The sequence below is a fragment of the Paroedura picta genome, chromosome 16, assembly GCF_049243985.1.
Source record: "Paroedura picta isolate Pp20150507F chromosome 16, Ppicta_v3.0, whole genome shotgun sequence".
Lineage (NCBI taxonomy): Eukaryota > Metazoa > Chordata > Lepidosauria > Squamata > Gekkonidae > Paroedura > Paroedura picta.
Window position 1 is genome coordinate 16,144,361 of NC_135384.1, and position 13,274 is coordinate 16,157,634.

At 44.6% G+C, this 13,274-nt stretch overlaps 1 protein-coding gene across 1 annotated transcript; it reads right to left on the reverse strand.

The window, feature by feature from the left end:
* Window positions 1–6,664: 6,664 nt before the first annotated feature.
* On the reverse strand, window positions 6,665–12,657 carry LOC143826693 (alveolar macrophage chemotactic factor-like). Its single transcript, XM_077315590.1, has 4 exons — window positions 12,479–12,657; window positions 10,224–10,350; window positions 10,040–10,124; window positions 6,665–8,825 (listed from the first exon to the last, which is right to left on the reverse strand). The coding sequence occupies exons 1-4, from the start codon at window positions 12,549–12,551 to the stop codon at window positions 8,802–8,804; spliced, it is 309 nt and encodes a 102-aa protein (XP_077171705.1). The 5' UTR covers window positions 12,552–12,657; the 3' UTR covers window positions 6,665–8,801.
* Window positions 12,658–13,274: the final 617 nt, after the last annotated feature.

The window sequence follows — 13,274 nt, forward strand, 5'->3', positions numbered from 1 at the left end:
GAGTGAAAAAGACGTACTTAAAACAATTTTGCAAAGATAGAGGACACTCAGATTCCAATGGCGTTCTCTGCTCCATACAGCATTTGCTCCCCCCAGTTCTGGCATATCCTTCCAAAATATAAAACCTTGCCAACATATCTATAATTCTCGACTCCCATTTATCAAGGAGGGCCTTCTTACTAGAAAAAGTTAATTCCTTCATGTGTCTTCGGGAAGGTTTCACCAGATATCTGCATCTGAAAGATGCTGCTTACAGCGCTGTGAAGTCCTGGACCACACTAATACATGTTGGATTGGATTGTCCAGCTTTCTCAGCCCAACGACCTGCTGTTCAACTGGCAATTAACAGATCATGACATAAGGGGTAGTTTTCCATAGCCATAGAGCGGTTAGGAGGCTTCCGTGAAACCCTGAGCCTGAGGGGCTGTTTATATGATAAGAAATTGCTATGCAACTCTCAGGAGCCTGCTCAATCACGGCTTTGTTAACGTATATTACTAAGCATTTACACAGAATGGTTCATCCTGGATTTGTATATTTTCTCACAGAAATGCTTGATGATATTGAGACACGACTCATTTAAAAGTAGGTGGAAGTTTGTTCGTTTTATTTAAGGATATGTCATACATGCAAATACTCACTAATATTTTGTAAGAATTTGTTTATAGATAATACCACTGAGGAAGAAGGAAACATTGAAAACGCGCTATTGAGGAAAAATATTGTTTATCCAGAACCCATTTTGGTTTGATTTATGTTTTCATGCCTATAACTGTGGCATCACAAATATAAAGATAATATCTATGTTATATTAACAATTGAATTTAATTATTCATTTCAACAAATTTGGAACAATAATAAATAAATAAAAACAAATAGCCAACTGGTTTGATAGCCAACTGGTGGAATTTTTCTATTCACAGCTATTTGGCAGATCTAGATTTCAAAAGCAGATCTAGATTTCAAAAGATTTCAAAAGTCCCTCATTATAAAATCAATGCTTTCTGAACAGGATTCAACCAAACATTCCAGGATCGCTGTAGCTCTTGGGAATATGCCAAAAGTAAATAGTCTGCTAAACTTTGTGTAAGGTTTTAGGTTTTGTTCTTTCGGGATTTTGGTTTATTATGCCAATAAAGATTTCTGGGCTCTGAGTTCCCCATTGCCCCCTCCCCCCCCCACAGGTGGAAGATAGAAGGAGCATGGGGGAGCTGCACTTTCCTCAGTCTCCTCCAGGTGGAAGGGAGGAGGATTTCTTCCATCTCTGCCCCAGGTGGACTCACCTTGGCTTTGCAAGAGGCTGCCAGCCAGCAGGGAGAGGAAGAGAATCAGGGCCACTTGATGGCACGGGTGCATCTTTACTGTTAGGTGGAGGCTGCAGCAGTGTGCTCTCTGAATGCATCCATCCCTCCTCAAGGCTTTTTAAATTCACAAGAGGCCAAGCTCAGTCAAGCAATCCGGTACCTGAATCCACGGACAACCTGGTGACGCAAGCCATGTTGCCTGCAGACCCACCCCGTCATAGTTTCCTTGCACAAGTGACGGTGTTAAGGAAGGGGGAGAGCGAGGAGCCCTTGGCCAGTTGCAGGAGTGGAAGCCAGAAGTGCTGGAAGATTATCCTCATAGCCGTTCCACATATGATGCGGTTTGGCTGTGGAGAGAAAGGCTGTTGGAGTCAGCACAGGTTGACAGTGGGGATGTGCATCCAAAAACAAAATTGCTACAGAAATTTGGTACAGAGATTCAGTTTCAGACTCTTCAAGTACAGCCCAATCAACTTGGGCTCCAAGGCATTTAATGGACCTACATGGCCACATAATGCATCTAAGCCCACTAAAGACCTGAGAGAAGTCGCAAAGAAATCAGCTGGTTGTTGGGTTGGGGGGGGGGGGGTCAAACCATCTAACAGCCAGCAAAACTGGAGAGTTTTCTCTCCCTGGATCAGCTGGGGCTGTTGGGTAGCGAGGACAATTCAAACTGTAGAGCTTGACAGCCAGCTGATCCAGGGAGCTCAACTGGCAGGTCTTCCCCCCTTTCTCCCATGCGGTGCTTTCATTCCCAGTGGCAAGGGACCACATGACTGAACAAGCAAATAATGCCTTGGGTGCACAGTACTGTCTGTATCTGATGACTCACTTGCCCCTTCAGCATCACTTCTTTCCATCTCTCAGGCTGCGGAGTACCCCATTCGTGAACTGGGGAAAGGTGTCAACAACATACCATCTAGTCTGAGGCTGTGGCTGCAGCATGTCCCAGCGCTGGATTAGCCAGTATGCTACCAGCACAGGAAGCCTCTGTGAGTCTAGCCTTAATACCTTCATGTCATGTTGCAATACAGAGCTGACCTTTGCTGGACATAATCCTTCGGTCAGCAAAAGCCAGACACTTGATAAAAATCTGAATTCCGGCATTTGGAGTCACTGGGTCTGCATGTACCAGCAAAAATAAAATGTCCTCAGAGAAATGGGTGGGATCTATGGAGCATCAAAAAACAGCTGCTGCATGTGTTATGACCCATGCAGAGACCAGTGCTGGAAAATTCGAGAAACAGACCATGTGTAAAGATGGTGCATTATGGGCCCATGGTACAGATCACCTCTTTTTAATTTAAATTTCGCCTCTAATGGTCCATATCCAGCAGTGCCAAATGAGGAGACTCAGAAGGGCATAAAGTGAGCTCTGATGGCTTGGATCAAAGGACTATCTAGAACCTTATTATTATACTATCGTTCAATCATTTCTATTTATTTTTATATAGTAAACTCCAGTTTGAGAGCTTGTTTTAGCTGTGAGAGCTTGTGAAAATAATTTGTATTCGTAAGTTGAAAACTGAATGCTGCTCTTTATTTTCAATTATTGTATTTAATAATAACAGTGCTGGGGTTTTATTATTTTTTTATCTTTCTTAGTAATAACAACTGATGAAGTTTTTTTTTAAGAAACTGACATATACCAGGTGCCTGTACAATTAAAACTAATATCTTTAAAATGCTTCTCCTTTCTTGCTTGGGGGACTCTAAAGGAACTACATTTTGTTCTGTCTTCTCTCCCTGAGAAATCTGAAACCTCTATGTCAGAAGTATTTCTTTCAGAAGAGGAAACTGGGATTGTCCAGGTAACATTTTTGTGTGATCCCGTTTGCATCCAATTGTGAATAATTTCTAGCATACCACTTGAATTTTATAGCTTTAAACCTTCTTAAAGGTAAAGGTAAAGGTATCCCCTGTGCAAGCACCGGGTCATGTCTGACCCTTGGGGTGACGCCCTCCAGCGTTTTCATGGCAGACTCAATACGGGGTGGTTTGCCAGTGCCTTCCCCAGTCATTACCATTTTACCCCCCAGCAAGCTGGGTACTCATTTTACCGACCTCGGAAGGATGGAAGGCTGAGTCAACCTTGAGCCGGCTGCTGGGATCGAACTCCCAACCTCATGGGCAAAGCTTTCAGGCGGCTGCCTTACCACTCTGCGCCACAAGAGGCTCTAAACCTTCTTAGCTGAGAATAAAGCAACCAGTGCGGTGCCCAGTTCTTTAATTTTACCGTTCCAAATCTTTGGTGAGTACTGAGTCTTTATTAGAAGATTTCAGTGTGTCAGTTTCCTTATCCAAAAGGATAGCTCCTCTGTGGATTGCTCAGCTATCAATAAAATTAATTCAAAGGAGCATTTATTGAGTACTGCTAGCCAATGTTTCTTAAGAGCTTCATTTGAGCTGAATAAAGTTGGTCCATTTTATAGCCTTAAGCCTCTTGGTATCCTGGATGTTTTATGATATTGAGAGAGAGAGAATCTGCACGTAAAAGTATTTTAGTCTTACACTTCTATAAGTTATTTAACTTGAGCCATTCATATGTAAGGAAGAAATTCCACCTCAGATTCTATCGCTATCTTACTCATTAAAGGCCAATATCTCTCCCCACATACACATGCTTTCCCAGAGAAAGTATTGTAATAAACAATGAACAAGGAGAATAAGGTTTAAACAAAACAGAGTCCAATGCATTGGGATAACCAGTCTGTGCATATTACAAGAAATAAGAGACAACTGATATATGTCAGTTTCATTAAAGAAAACCTTCAGCAGCTATCATTACTAAGAAAGATACAGAAAAATCTGCAGTATTATTTTCATTAAATACAAGAATTGTAAATAAAGAGCAGCATTCACTTTTTAATTTACTAATACAACTTATCATCACAAGTTCTCAGACTGATTTTTAGCAAATTAAAATAAAATAGGAATAACTAAACAATAGTACAATAATAATGCAGTAGTGCTGTAATGAAAATCATGAAACCCTGTTTGAGAAAGCCTGCTGTAAGACCTGACAATTAAAGAACTGTCAACAGTTCTTCCTACGGATCTGTCTCGAAGGTGAATTTTGGGTTGTCATCCAACTGTTTAAATTAATGTTGAACCTGCCCTACAAATTGGTGAGATTTTAGAACAATCTATAAAATGTTTGTACACTATAATTTGATTTTTTAAAAATAAGATTAAAGCCACAATCTAAAATCATTGAGGTCTCAAAATCAGACATAACCAAATTACCCACTGATGGTGCAAATGCAGAACCCATTGCCAAACCTTTAATCTGTAAATAAAAATCATTTTGAAAGCAAAAACAGATATCTACTGACTCTAATACAAGAGACTCTTGTGGTGCAGAGTGGTAAGGCAGCAGTCATGCAGTCTGAAAGCTCTGCCCATGAGGCTGGGAGTTCAATCCCAGCAGCCGGCTCAAGGTTGACTCAGCCTTCCATCCTTCTGAGGTCAGTCAAATGAGTACCCAGCTTGCTGTGGGATAAGCGGTAATGACTGGGGAAGGCACTGGCAAACCACCCTGTATTGAGTCTGCCATGAAAACGCTGGAGGGCGTCACCCCAAGGGTCAGACATGACCCGGTGCTTGCACAGGGGATACCTTTAACTTTACCTTTTACCGACTCTAATAATATATAAGTGGGAGGATCCTGTTGGGGACAATCCAAAAGTACTTTTTCTATCTAAATTACTGTAGAGTGATAGTGCATCTGCAGTCATGAAGACTGCTTCAGAAGGTATAAAATGTTTGATCCTAGAAATAAAATTGGAAGTATCATGGATGTAAGTTTCACTTTTAGAGACAACCGGTTGTAAAAAATGATCAACATATTTCAAAAGAGGTTCCAAACCCGAATTGGAACCAGAGATAATAGGATGACTAGGAGGAGGTAATTTCTCTTTATGAATTTTAGGGAGAGTTTAACAAATAGGAACTCTCAGATGTTCATTAATTAAATATTTGCCCACGTCCTCAGTTAAATGTCTCAAATCTACTGTTTAATTAATAACCATTCAGATTAGATTCGTTATTTTGTTAGATCAGTAGAAATGGTCTTGTAGAAGTTTTTATTCTGAAGTTGAGATGTTTCTTTTTTAACATAATTAGTTCTATTCATTAGAACTGTAGCACCACCTGTCAGCCTCTGTAATAAGTATGTTATTGTTGGGAAACGAATCCTGTAGGGTAGACCTATCATGCCTAGACAAATTGGCCCATCATGATTCATATGATAGTTTAATTTTATTCAAATCCCTGGCAATTACCTAGTTAAAACATCCATAACTGGTATTAAAGTAGTAGGAGTAAATGTTGAATGTGGTTTAAATGAGAAAGAACATAGTCTCATTTCCAAAAAAGCTGCTGAGGTTTATGTGCTGCTGGACTCAAATTCAGCCCTTTGCTTTGTAATTCTAGCTCAACATCTCACGGTGCACCCTGGGTAACACTAAAGAGCTAGAACTTCTGTCTATCACACAGCTGTAGGATCTCTAGAAACACTAGTAGGCATGTGCAAAGCCAAAACAGAATGGACTGTTTTGGATTTGGACCGACCCGATTCAGCCTGACCCAGATCCATCCAAATTGGCTGACTGGGGTTCAGGGCCAGCCAAATCAATTCAGCTGACTCCAAAGCTATTCGACCCCATTAAAGTCAATGGTGCCACTAAAGTCTATGAAAAATATCCTATTTCCTATCTTCTCCATGGCCCGGTGGAGTGGAGGTTTGAGTTAGCTTACATCGTTCACTTCTCCGCTATTTTATCCTTACAACAACCCAGTCTGAGAATGTGTAACTATGTGTGTGGGGGGGGGGGGGGTGAACAGATACTTATCATGGATGCTTGGCCCCTTCCAACTCTATGATTCTGTAACACAACTGGGGATTCAAACCTGGATTTCCCAGATCCCAGTCCAGCCCATTAACCATGCCGACTCTCTCCTGTCCAGTTTCAGAACATTTAAGTGCTTATGTGTTGTGCCTAAAGCCACCAGAATCAGCAAGGTAAGCCAAGGCCTATGCGTCAGAAATCATCCGAGATGTGTACATGTTAGGTTTCTGGAAACTGGGAAAGAAGTTTGCATTTGATGAGACTTTTGGGGCCAACACTGACTTGATTGGAGAAATTGTAATGTGTTGCTGCCATTCCCTTGGCTCTGTCGCTCGGAGTGCTGTTTTTCTACCAACATGCTCACACATCGATACCTAGAGGAACTATTTGGGCTAGCATGTATAAATTGGACAAAAGCATTTGCAGTTATCTCGCATTGTTCTGGATTTTTAAACTAAAAAACTCCACTGACATCTGCCTTCCCCCCGGAAAAAAACTCAACCCACTGAATTTATTAAAAGTATTTTATTTTCATGTATAACATGTAGTGCACAATTTACAAAAAAATAAAACTTGGGCATTTTCCCCTCTACTCCCCCGCCCCGCATAGCAAATACTTTTATTCTGAGAAGTTAGTCTGACAGTATGTCATACAGTGAAACATTTTCTTAAATGAGAGATTTGATTCAGAACATTGCTGCTCTTAACAATTCTGCATGAATAGCAGAAACTTAGTAGAACTCTGGAATACTTGGGAAATGTCAAAGCACTTCCATGGTGGTCTCCCATCCATCTACTAACCCAGGCTGATCTGCTTAGCTTTCAAGATCTGATGAGATCAGACTACACTGGACCATCCAGGTCAGGGTTGGTGGATCTTAGGTGTCTGTAACTCTGCTTAAGATAGTGTGGTTTGGACTGATATATACCTACACCAAGCTTACATCATGAAAGACCTCAGTTGGAAACCTTATGGGTTGAGACATGGTTCTAGCTCACTGAGGTGCCATGGACTGTGAGCCCTCATTTCATAAACATGACATGGAATAAGTGCATACAATGATTTGGGTCCAATCAGCTTTTCTGCTGGGGGGAAATGGAAGACTGTCCTTTTGAGGACCCAAAGCCACGATGCTAGAGATAGTGGGACATGCACTGACAAAAGCCAAGTGGGACATAGTAAAGATGGGAGCTCAACAAGTGAAAAAGATGGCAGGCAGCATCAAGTTGCCACGTAAGCCCATCTTAGTATAAATGCTACAGTTGCAATTACCTGCCATGGACCGTTTATGCACTGGGAAATTCATTGCCCCAGCTTCCATGCAAGAACACAAATCCGGAGCAGATGAGGTGCACCAGGCCAAATGCTCCCCCATGTGGGTGCAGGAAGAGGTGGGGCAACCTGCCATGACTAAAACTCCAGCCTTCAGCCCTGCATGAAACCTCCAGTGCGTAAATGGTCATGGTCTGACATTCCAGATCCAGTTCCAGAACCTTAATATAGAGAACCCCGTCTCCAGGTCTGGATTTAATTATGACCACTGCCGTTTTACATATATGTATTAATAATTATCTTATTAAAATATTATGATCCACGAATCCAGAAAGTGGTTGGCAAGCCATTTAAAAATTACTCCTTACGAACAGAACGTACGAACAGAACGTACCATTTCTGACCAACAGAAGCCCCATAAATCATCGTAGAAAGTATCCAACTGTAACACTCCCAAGCCATAAATAATTCTAAGTAATTATTACATAATTGTAAATTATACAGGTCAGAGCAACCCAAATGCTTTTTGAAAAGATACTTCTTTGGCCCCCAGGCAAGCAAGGTGAACTTTCCCGGAATTCTGTTCCAGAGGCCACAGTAAATAAGACCCTGTCTCATGCATTTGCTCACCCCAGCATACTTGTTCCAGGAGGGCACATGGCCTCCAGGAAAAAACTTAATGTAGAGATGCCAGCCTCCAGGTGGGACCTGGGGATCCCCCAGAATTACATCTCCAGACTACAGAGATCAGTTTCCCTGGAGGAAATGGATGTTTTGAAGGCACTGTACTCTGCTGAGGTCCCTGTCCTCCCCAGGCACCATCCCTAGAGCCCAAGAAATTTCCCAACCTAGATCTGGTAACCCTGTCCCCCATTCCCCCACCCCAGTGGCCAAGAGGGACCAGCCAGCCCTATTTTAATGTGACTCACTTTACCCAATTGTAAAGGAACAACGCCGGGCACCATCGAGCAAGAGGTTCTCCTGTGTGCAAGCACCGCAGGAGCATCCAACAGCCTCACTGTAGTGCTCTGAGGCAACGCCCACGGATTTCTGAAGGGCTTGGGCAAGACAACTTCCCACTGGAATTAACCCCCTAGTGCCTGGTTGCTGGAGCAGACATTCTGCGCCCTCCCATTACACAAAGTGCATTAGCAGCGCAACTCAGCGCTGCTGGACAGACAGAGACATTCGAGAGTTAGGAATAAATAGATAATATAAAATAAATACATCAAAACAAGGCTCAGTAATAAATAGTGGAAAGCGTTCCAAACAGGAAAAGCAGGATTCACTTTCCAGCTCTTCCTTCTAGGAGTTCCCAGTGGATTTCTTCCTTCCTGGAGATCACCAGTCTTCATCCCCATGCAGATGCTTCCTTCATGACTGGTTGTTTTCTTTATTCTGCAGGTCAACAGAGTATAATAAGCTTCAAACTTGCAAAGACTCATGAACGTTTGCACTTTCTATACAATGCACTTAGTACTCCAAGGCCTAGGCCTATTTCACCCAGCCTCAGTCTACAAGCTGCTCCTCATTTGTATTGATCTCTTGATATCTGCAGCAGATATTCTTGCTGTGCTCAAAGTCTAGCCATTAATCTACTAGCCCCTATTATGCCTGGGCACAGGTTGAAGAATCTGCCAGGGAGGGTGGCAAGACTTAAATGCTCCCATGTGTTAAGAGGGCCAGAGGAGGTTCTGGGGGACCCAGGTCTGATCCCTACTCTGCCATGGAAGCTTGCTGAGTGACCCTGGGTCACCCTGACCCTCTCATGGGGTAGTTTTGAGGGGGAAATGGAGGAAGAAGAAGAGCTGTTTTTTTATACCCCACTTTTCACTACCTGATGGAGTCCCAAAGCAGCTTACAAACACCTTTTCCTTCCTCTCCCCACAACAGGTTCCCTGTGAGGTAGGTGGGGCTGAGAGAACTCTAAGAGAACAGCTCCGCAAAAACAGTCCTAAGAGAACTGTGACTAGCCTGAGGTCACAAGGCTGCATATGGAGGAGTGGAGAATCAAACCCAGTTCTCCAGATGAGAGTCTGCCCCCTCTTAACCACTTCCCCATGTTGGCTCTCCAAGAAAGGATATAAGCCACTTTGAAAAGGAAAGCAGGGTTTAAATTAAGTATGTGATACAGGAGAGTCTTGCTCTGTTTGTTTGTTTTTCCCATCAAGAGGGCAGAGCTATGGAAAGAGGCCATGTTTAATTCATGGCCACTTTCCATATCTCTGCTCTCTCTGTGGAGAAACCCAGATCAATATACTCCTCTATCTCATAGAACAGGGGTGGCCAAATGGTGCCTGGCAAGGTTCATGGGAATTGTAGTCTACAAACATCTGGGGAGCCATAGTTTGGCCACCCCTGGTATAATGTTTGCCAATATCTACTGATGATGTACCTCTACTGATCTAGGAACCTGAGATATTACCCAGAGCTATTTACCACAATGCCCCGAAATATACTTTGACGGACAAGATCCAAGACTTTCCTTCCTAAATAAAGGTACAGTCCAAGACACCTAATCACTGGGCAAAATCTTGCAATCCCAAAAGGCATTTTCAAGTTTTCTTTCTCCAAAATCATTCTGAAACCCACTCAACATCTTCGGTACGTACCTTTTCCAGAATCTTTTTGATAGCCACCTTGACCCAGCCTGCCTCAGGATCTAAACAGACCTCTCTCCCTTCTGTGGTGGTGGCTCTGTGAGAGGACACAAAGAAAAACAGCCGGATAAGCCATGGGGTTGGACACAGCCGAGAGCCACATGAAAGGGAAGCGTACGAGCCAGGGCCCACTTACATGACTTCAAGATTGGCGCAGTGAGGTCCCGAAGGGTAGAGGTTTAGCCGGGCAATGAGTTTGATGGGCATTCTGCCTGAAAACAAGTCAATACACTGGCAGCGCAGTTCCCCAGTCAGGGGGGCAGCTGTGAAAGAAAACAAAACAAATGCCTCTGTGAGTGCTCCATTTTCCCAGGAGATAAAACCTTGAGAACCTGCTGACCTAGCCAAGAGCCCCAGAAGAGTTCTGAGGAAGTCGTTCTCCTCTGAAGGACACAGCATTGGACAGCATCATTACAGCACTGGCGTGGGACCCAGATTGGTGTATTGGTTAAGAATAGTGACCTCTAATCTGGAGAGCCAGGTTTGATCCCCTACTCCTCCACATGCAGCCAGCTGGGTGACCTGGGCCTAGTCACAGTCCTGTTAGATTCCTCTCACACTGTCAGAACACTCTCAGCCTCATAGCTCTCCCAGGGCGTCTGTTGTGGGGAAAGGGAAGGTGACTGTTAGCCACTTTGAGACTCCTTCGGGTAGTGAAAAGTGGGGTATAAGAAACACCTTCTTCTTCTATAACATCCCAACAATTGTAAATATAATCAAGAAACGCTAGGGTGTTTATTTTTCTGGTTCTGCTCAGGAATGTGGCCACACATGTGAACTTTCCCCCCTCTGAGATTCCTGGAAAGAAAACCTCTGCTTGCTTTTGACATGCTAATCAAGCCTGAGAACATCTCAGGTTTCCTCTTTTATGAGTGCCTTGAAAAGTTTCCAAAATTTAACGGGAGCTGAAGCACAAGCCAGGAAGCTGGTGTTTAAAAACACAGGAGGGCAGTGAACAGCGTGCTTCTAAGAATGTGCAAAGTGCACAACTGACACAATTTCAACTAGCCCACACAAGTTTGGACTTCTGAACGCATTAATTTAGGGTACATTACTTTGCCGCTTCCTCCAGCAGCTCGTAATAAACAACTGTAGAATATAATACATCACATAACTTTTAAAAGCCAGTGTAGGAATGGGATCTGAAAGACTTGGGTTGATTCCCACTCAAACATTAAGTCCATTGGGTGACCTTAGGCCCTGCTGTGTCTCTCAGCCTAGCCTACCTCACAAGACTGCTGTGAGGATTGTAAAAAAAGAGAGAAGAAAGCAAACCATAGATGCCTCCCTGAGCTTGCTGGATGAAGAATGCAATAAAACAAAATTAATAGCAATGTTGTGTGCTAGGTTCTGTACATAACATACTGCATCCCGGAATTTACAGGTATCACCAGAAAGATGTGTGCAGCCTAAAAACAAAGCACTTAAAAATAACAGATGTTTCACACCCAAGGAGTTTCTTTAATAAGTTCTCCAGGAAATATAAACTGTCCGGATTGCCACTACAGAAGCCTCCCATCATTTGGCAGCGCTAAACTCCCAGACAGACTTTAAAATTAGATGCTGCGAAATCAGAGGCCAACAAAAATGTTGTGTCTTTGATTCACCTGATTTGAGTGGGGCTTAGAGGGACCTAACCTTGGCAGGATCTCAGAACTCAGCACCAAAATATCCATGACATGGTGGAGGGGAATGCTTCAAAACAGAGGCCTTACTGCTAACTCCACCCACCGTAATAAGGACCACAGAACTAGGGAAAGAAAGGGAATCCTTCATTCCTTGTCCCCTTTCCTCACACACATACCCCTGGTGAAGCTTTTTGTCCCAGAAAGGAAACAAGACAAGATATCCTTACCCCCCAGTCATACCAGTCAGCTCTCCCACCCACCCACTAGCTCCCAGGCCATTTAGGTATACCGAATAAATATAGAAGCCTTTGCAACCTCAGAATATGGAATGGTTTCTCTAAGCATGTCTCTGAGCATGTACATCTTCCTCACTACACAGCAAAACCATCTACATGGTTTGGGGCAGGGATGGAGGAGGGAGAGAACTTCCAGATCTGAAATTCTACACAGACTGAAACCCCAGCACCTCTTCCCACTCTTCCACACGTCCTTCCTTCTGGTCCAGCTCCCCGACACCCATCCCAGAGCTCCCAGGACCATAATAACCCTGTTTTGCTTCAACCAGCAAAGCGGCCGTACCTCTGAGGATGTGCAGAGAGCATTTCTGCCGGCCTCGACCCACCATCCATCATTAGAGGATATTACGTTAAGAAAAGTTCCCCGGGCACCCCACACTGCCCATTCCCCCACGGCTGGAAGAAAGAAGAACGACGGAGTGAAACTTCCCTGGGCTTCCTTCCACCCCTGCCCCAGGCGGACTCACCTCGGCTTTGCAAGAGGCTGCCGGCCATCAGGGAGAAGAGGAGGATCAGGGCCACTCGACGGCACGGGCTCATCTTGGCTGGTCGTGGCGGAGGCTGCTGCAGCGGCGTGCTCTCTGGATGCCTCCATGCCTTCCGCGAGGCTTTTTAAATGCGCCCGAGCCCGCGCCGGAACTCACGCCCGACCCGCTGACTCAAGGCGCGCTGCCTCCGTCCCCGCCCCGTCGGGCTTTCCTCGCACGTGTGAGGGCGGAGGAGCCCTTGGCCCGCGCCCAGAAGGAAGTGGTCGCCGCGGAGAAGCCAAGGGAGCTGGGAGAGGCGAGGCAGGAAAAGATCCCCCCCCCCCTTCACACCAGATCCTCGCCCCTCGCTGTCATCATGCACGGAGGAGCCCGTGGTCCATCTCGGCCAGCAAGCTGTTAAACGCATTGGCCAACCAGCTGCCCGTTGGAGGGCCAATACATTTCGAAGGACAAGTCCCTGAGGTTGCCCCCGAGAAGCGGTTTTCTGCCTCTGGATGTGGAGGTTCCTTTTCGGCTAGGGAGGCCAGCCTCCAGGTGGGACCTGGGGAGGCCCTATGGAATGACAGCTCCTCTCCAGACTGCAGAGATCAGTTCTCTTGAAGGAGAACTGAGGTCCCGGGAGTGATCGTCAGTGGATCCCCTAGAATTAGAACAAGCCCCTGGCTCCTAAGGAAGGAACTCTGACTGCTGCTGGGCAAGGGAGGAGAGACAGGGTATTTACTCCATAGAACAGCCATCTCTTAATGTATTGGGGATTTTGTTTGTTTGTTTATTA

What these genes read in the sequence shown, in the direction of transcription:
- LOC143826693 (XM_077315590.1), bottom strand. Translation starts at nt 12,551, where the DNA reads ATGAGCCCGTGCCGTCGAGTGGCCCTGATCCTCCTCTTCTCCCTGATG. An exon ending in CAGCCTCTTGCAAAGCCGAG is followed by an intron (nt 10,351 to 12,478) that starts GTGAGTCCGCCT and finishes TTTCTTTCACAG; the next exon opens with CTGCCCCCCTGACTGGGGAA. An exon ending in TGCGCCAATCTTGAAGTCAT is followed by an intron (nt 10,125 to 10,223) that starts GTAAGTGGGCCC and finishes GTCCTCTCACAG; the next exon opens with AGCCACCACCACAGAAGGGA.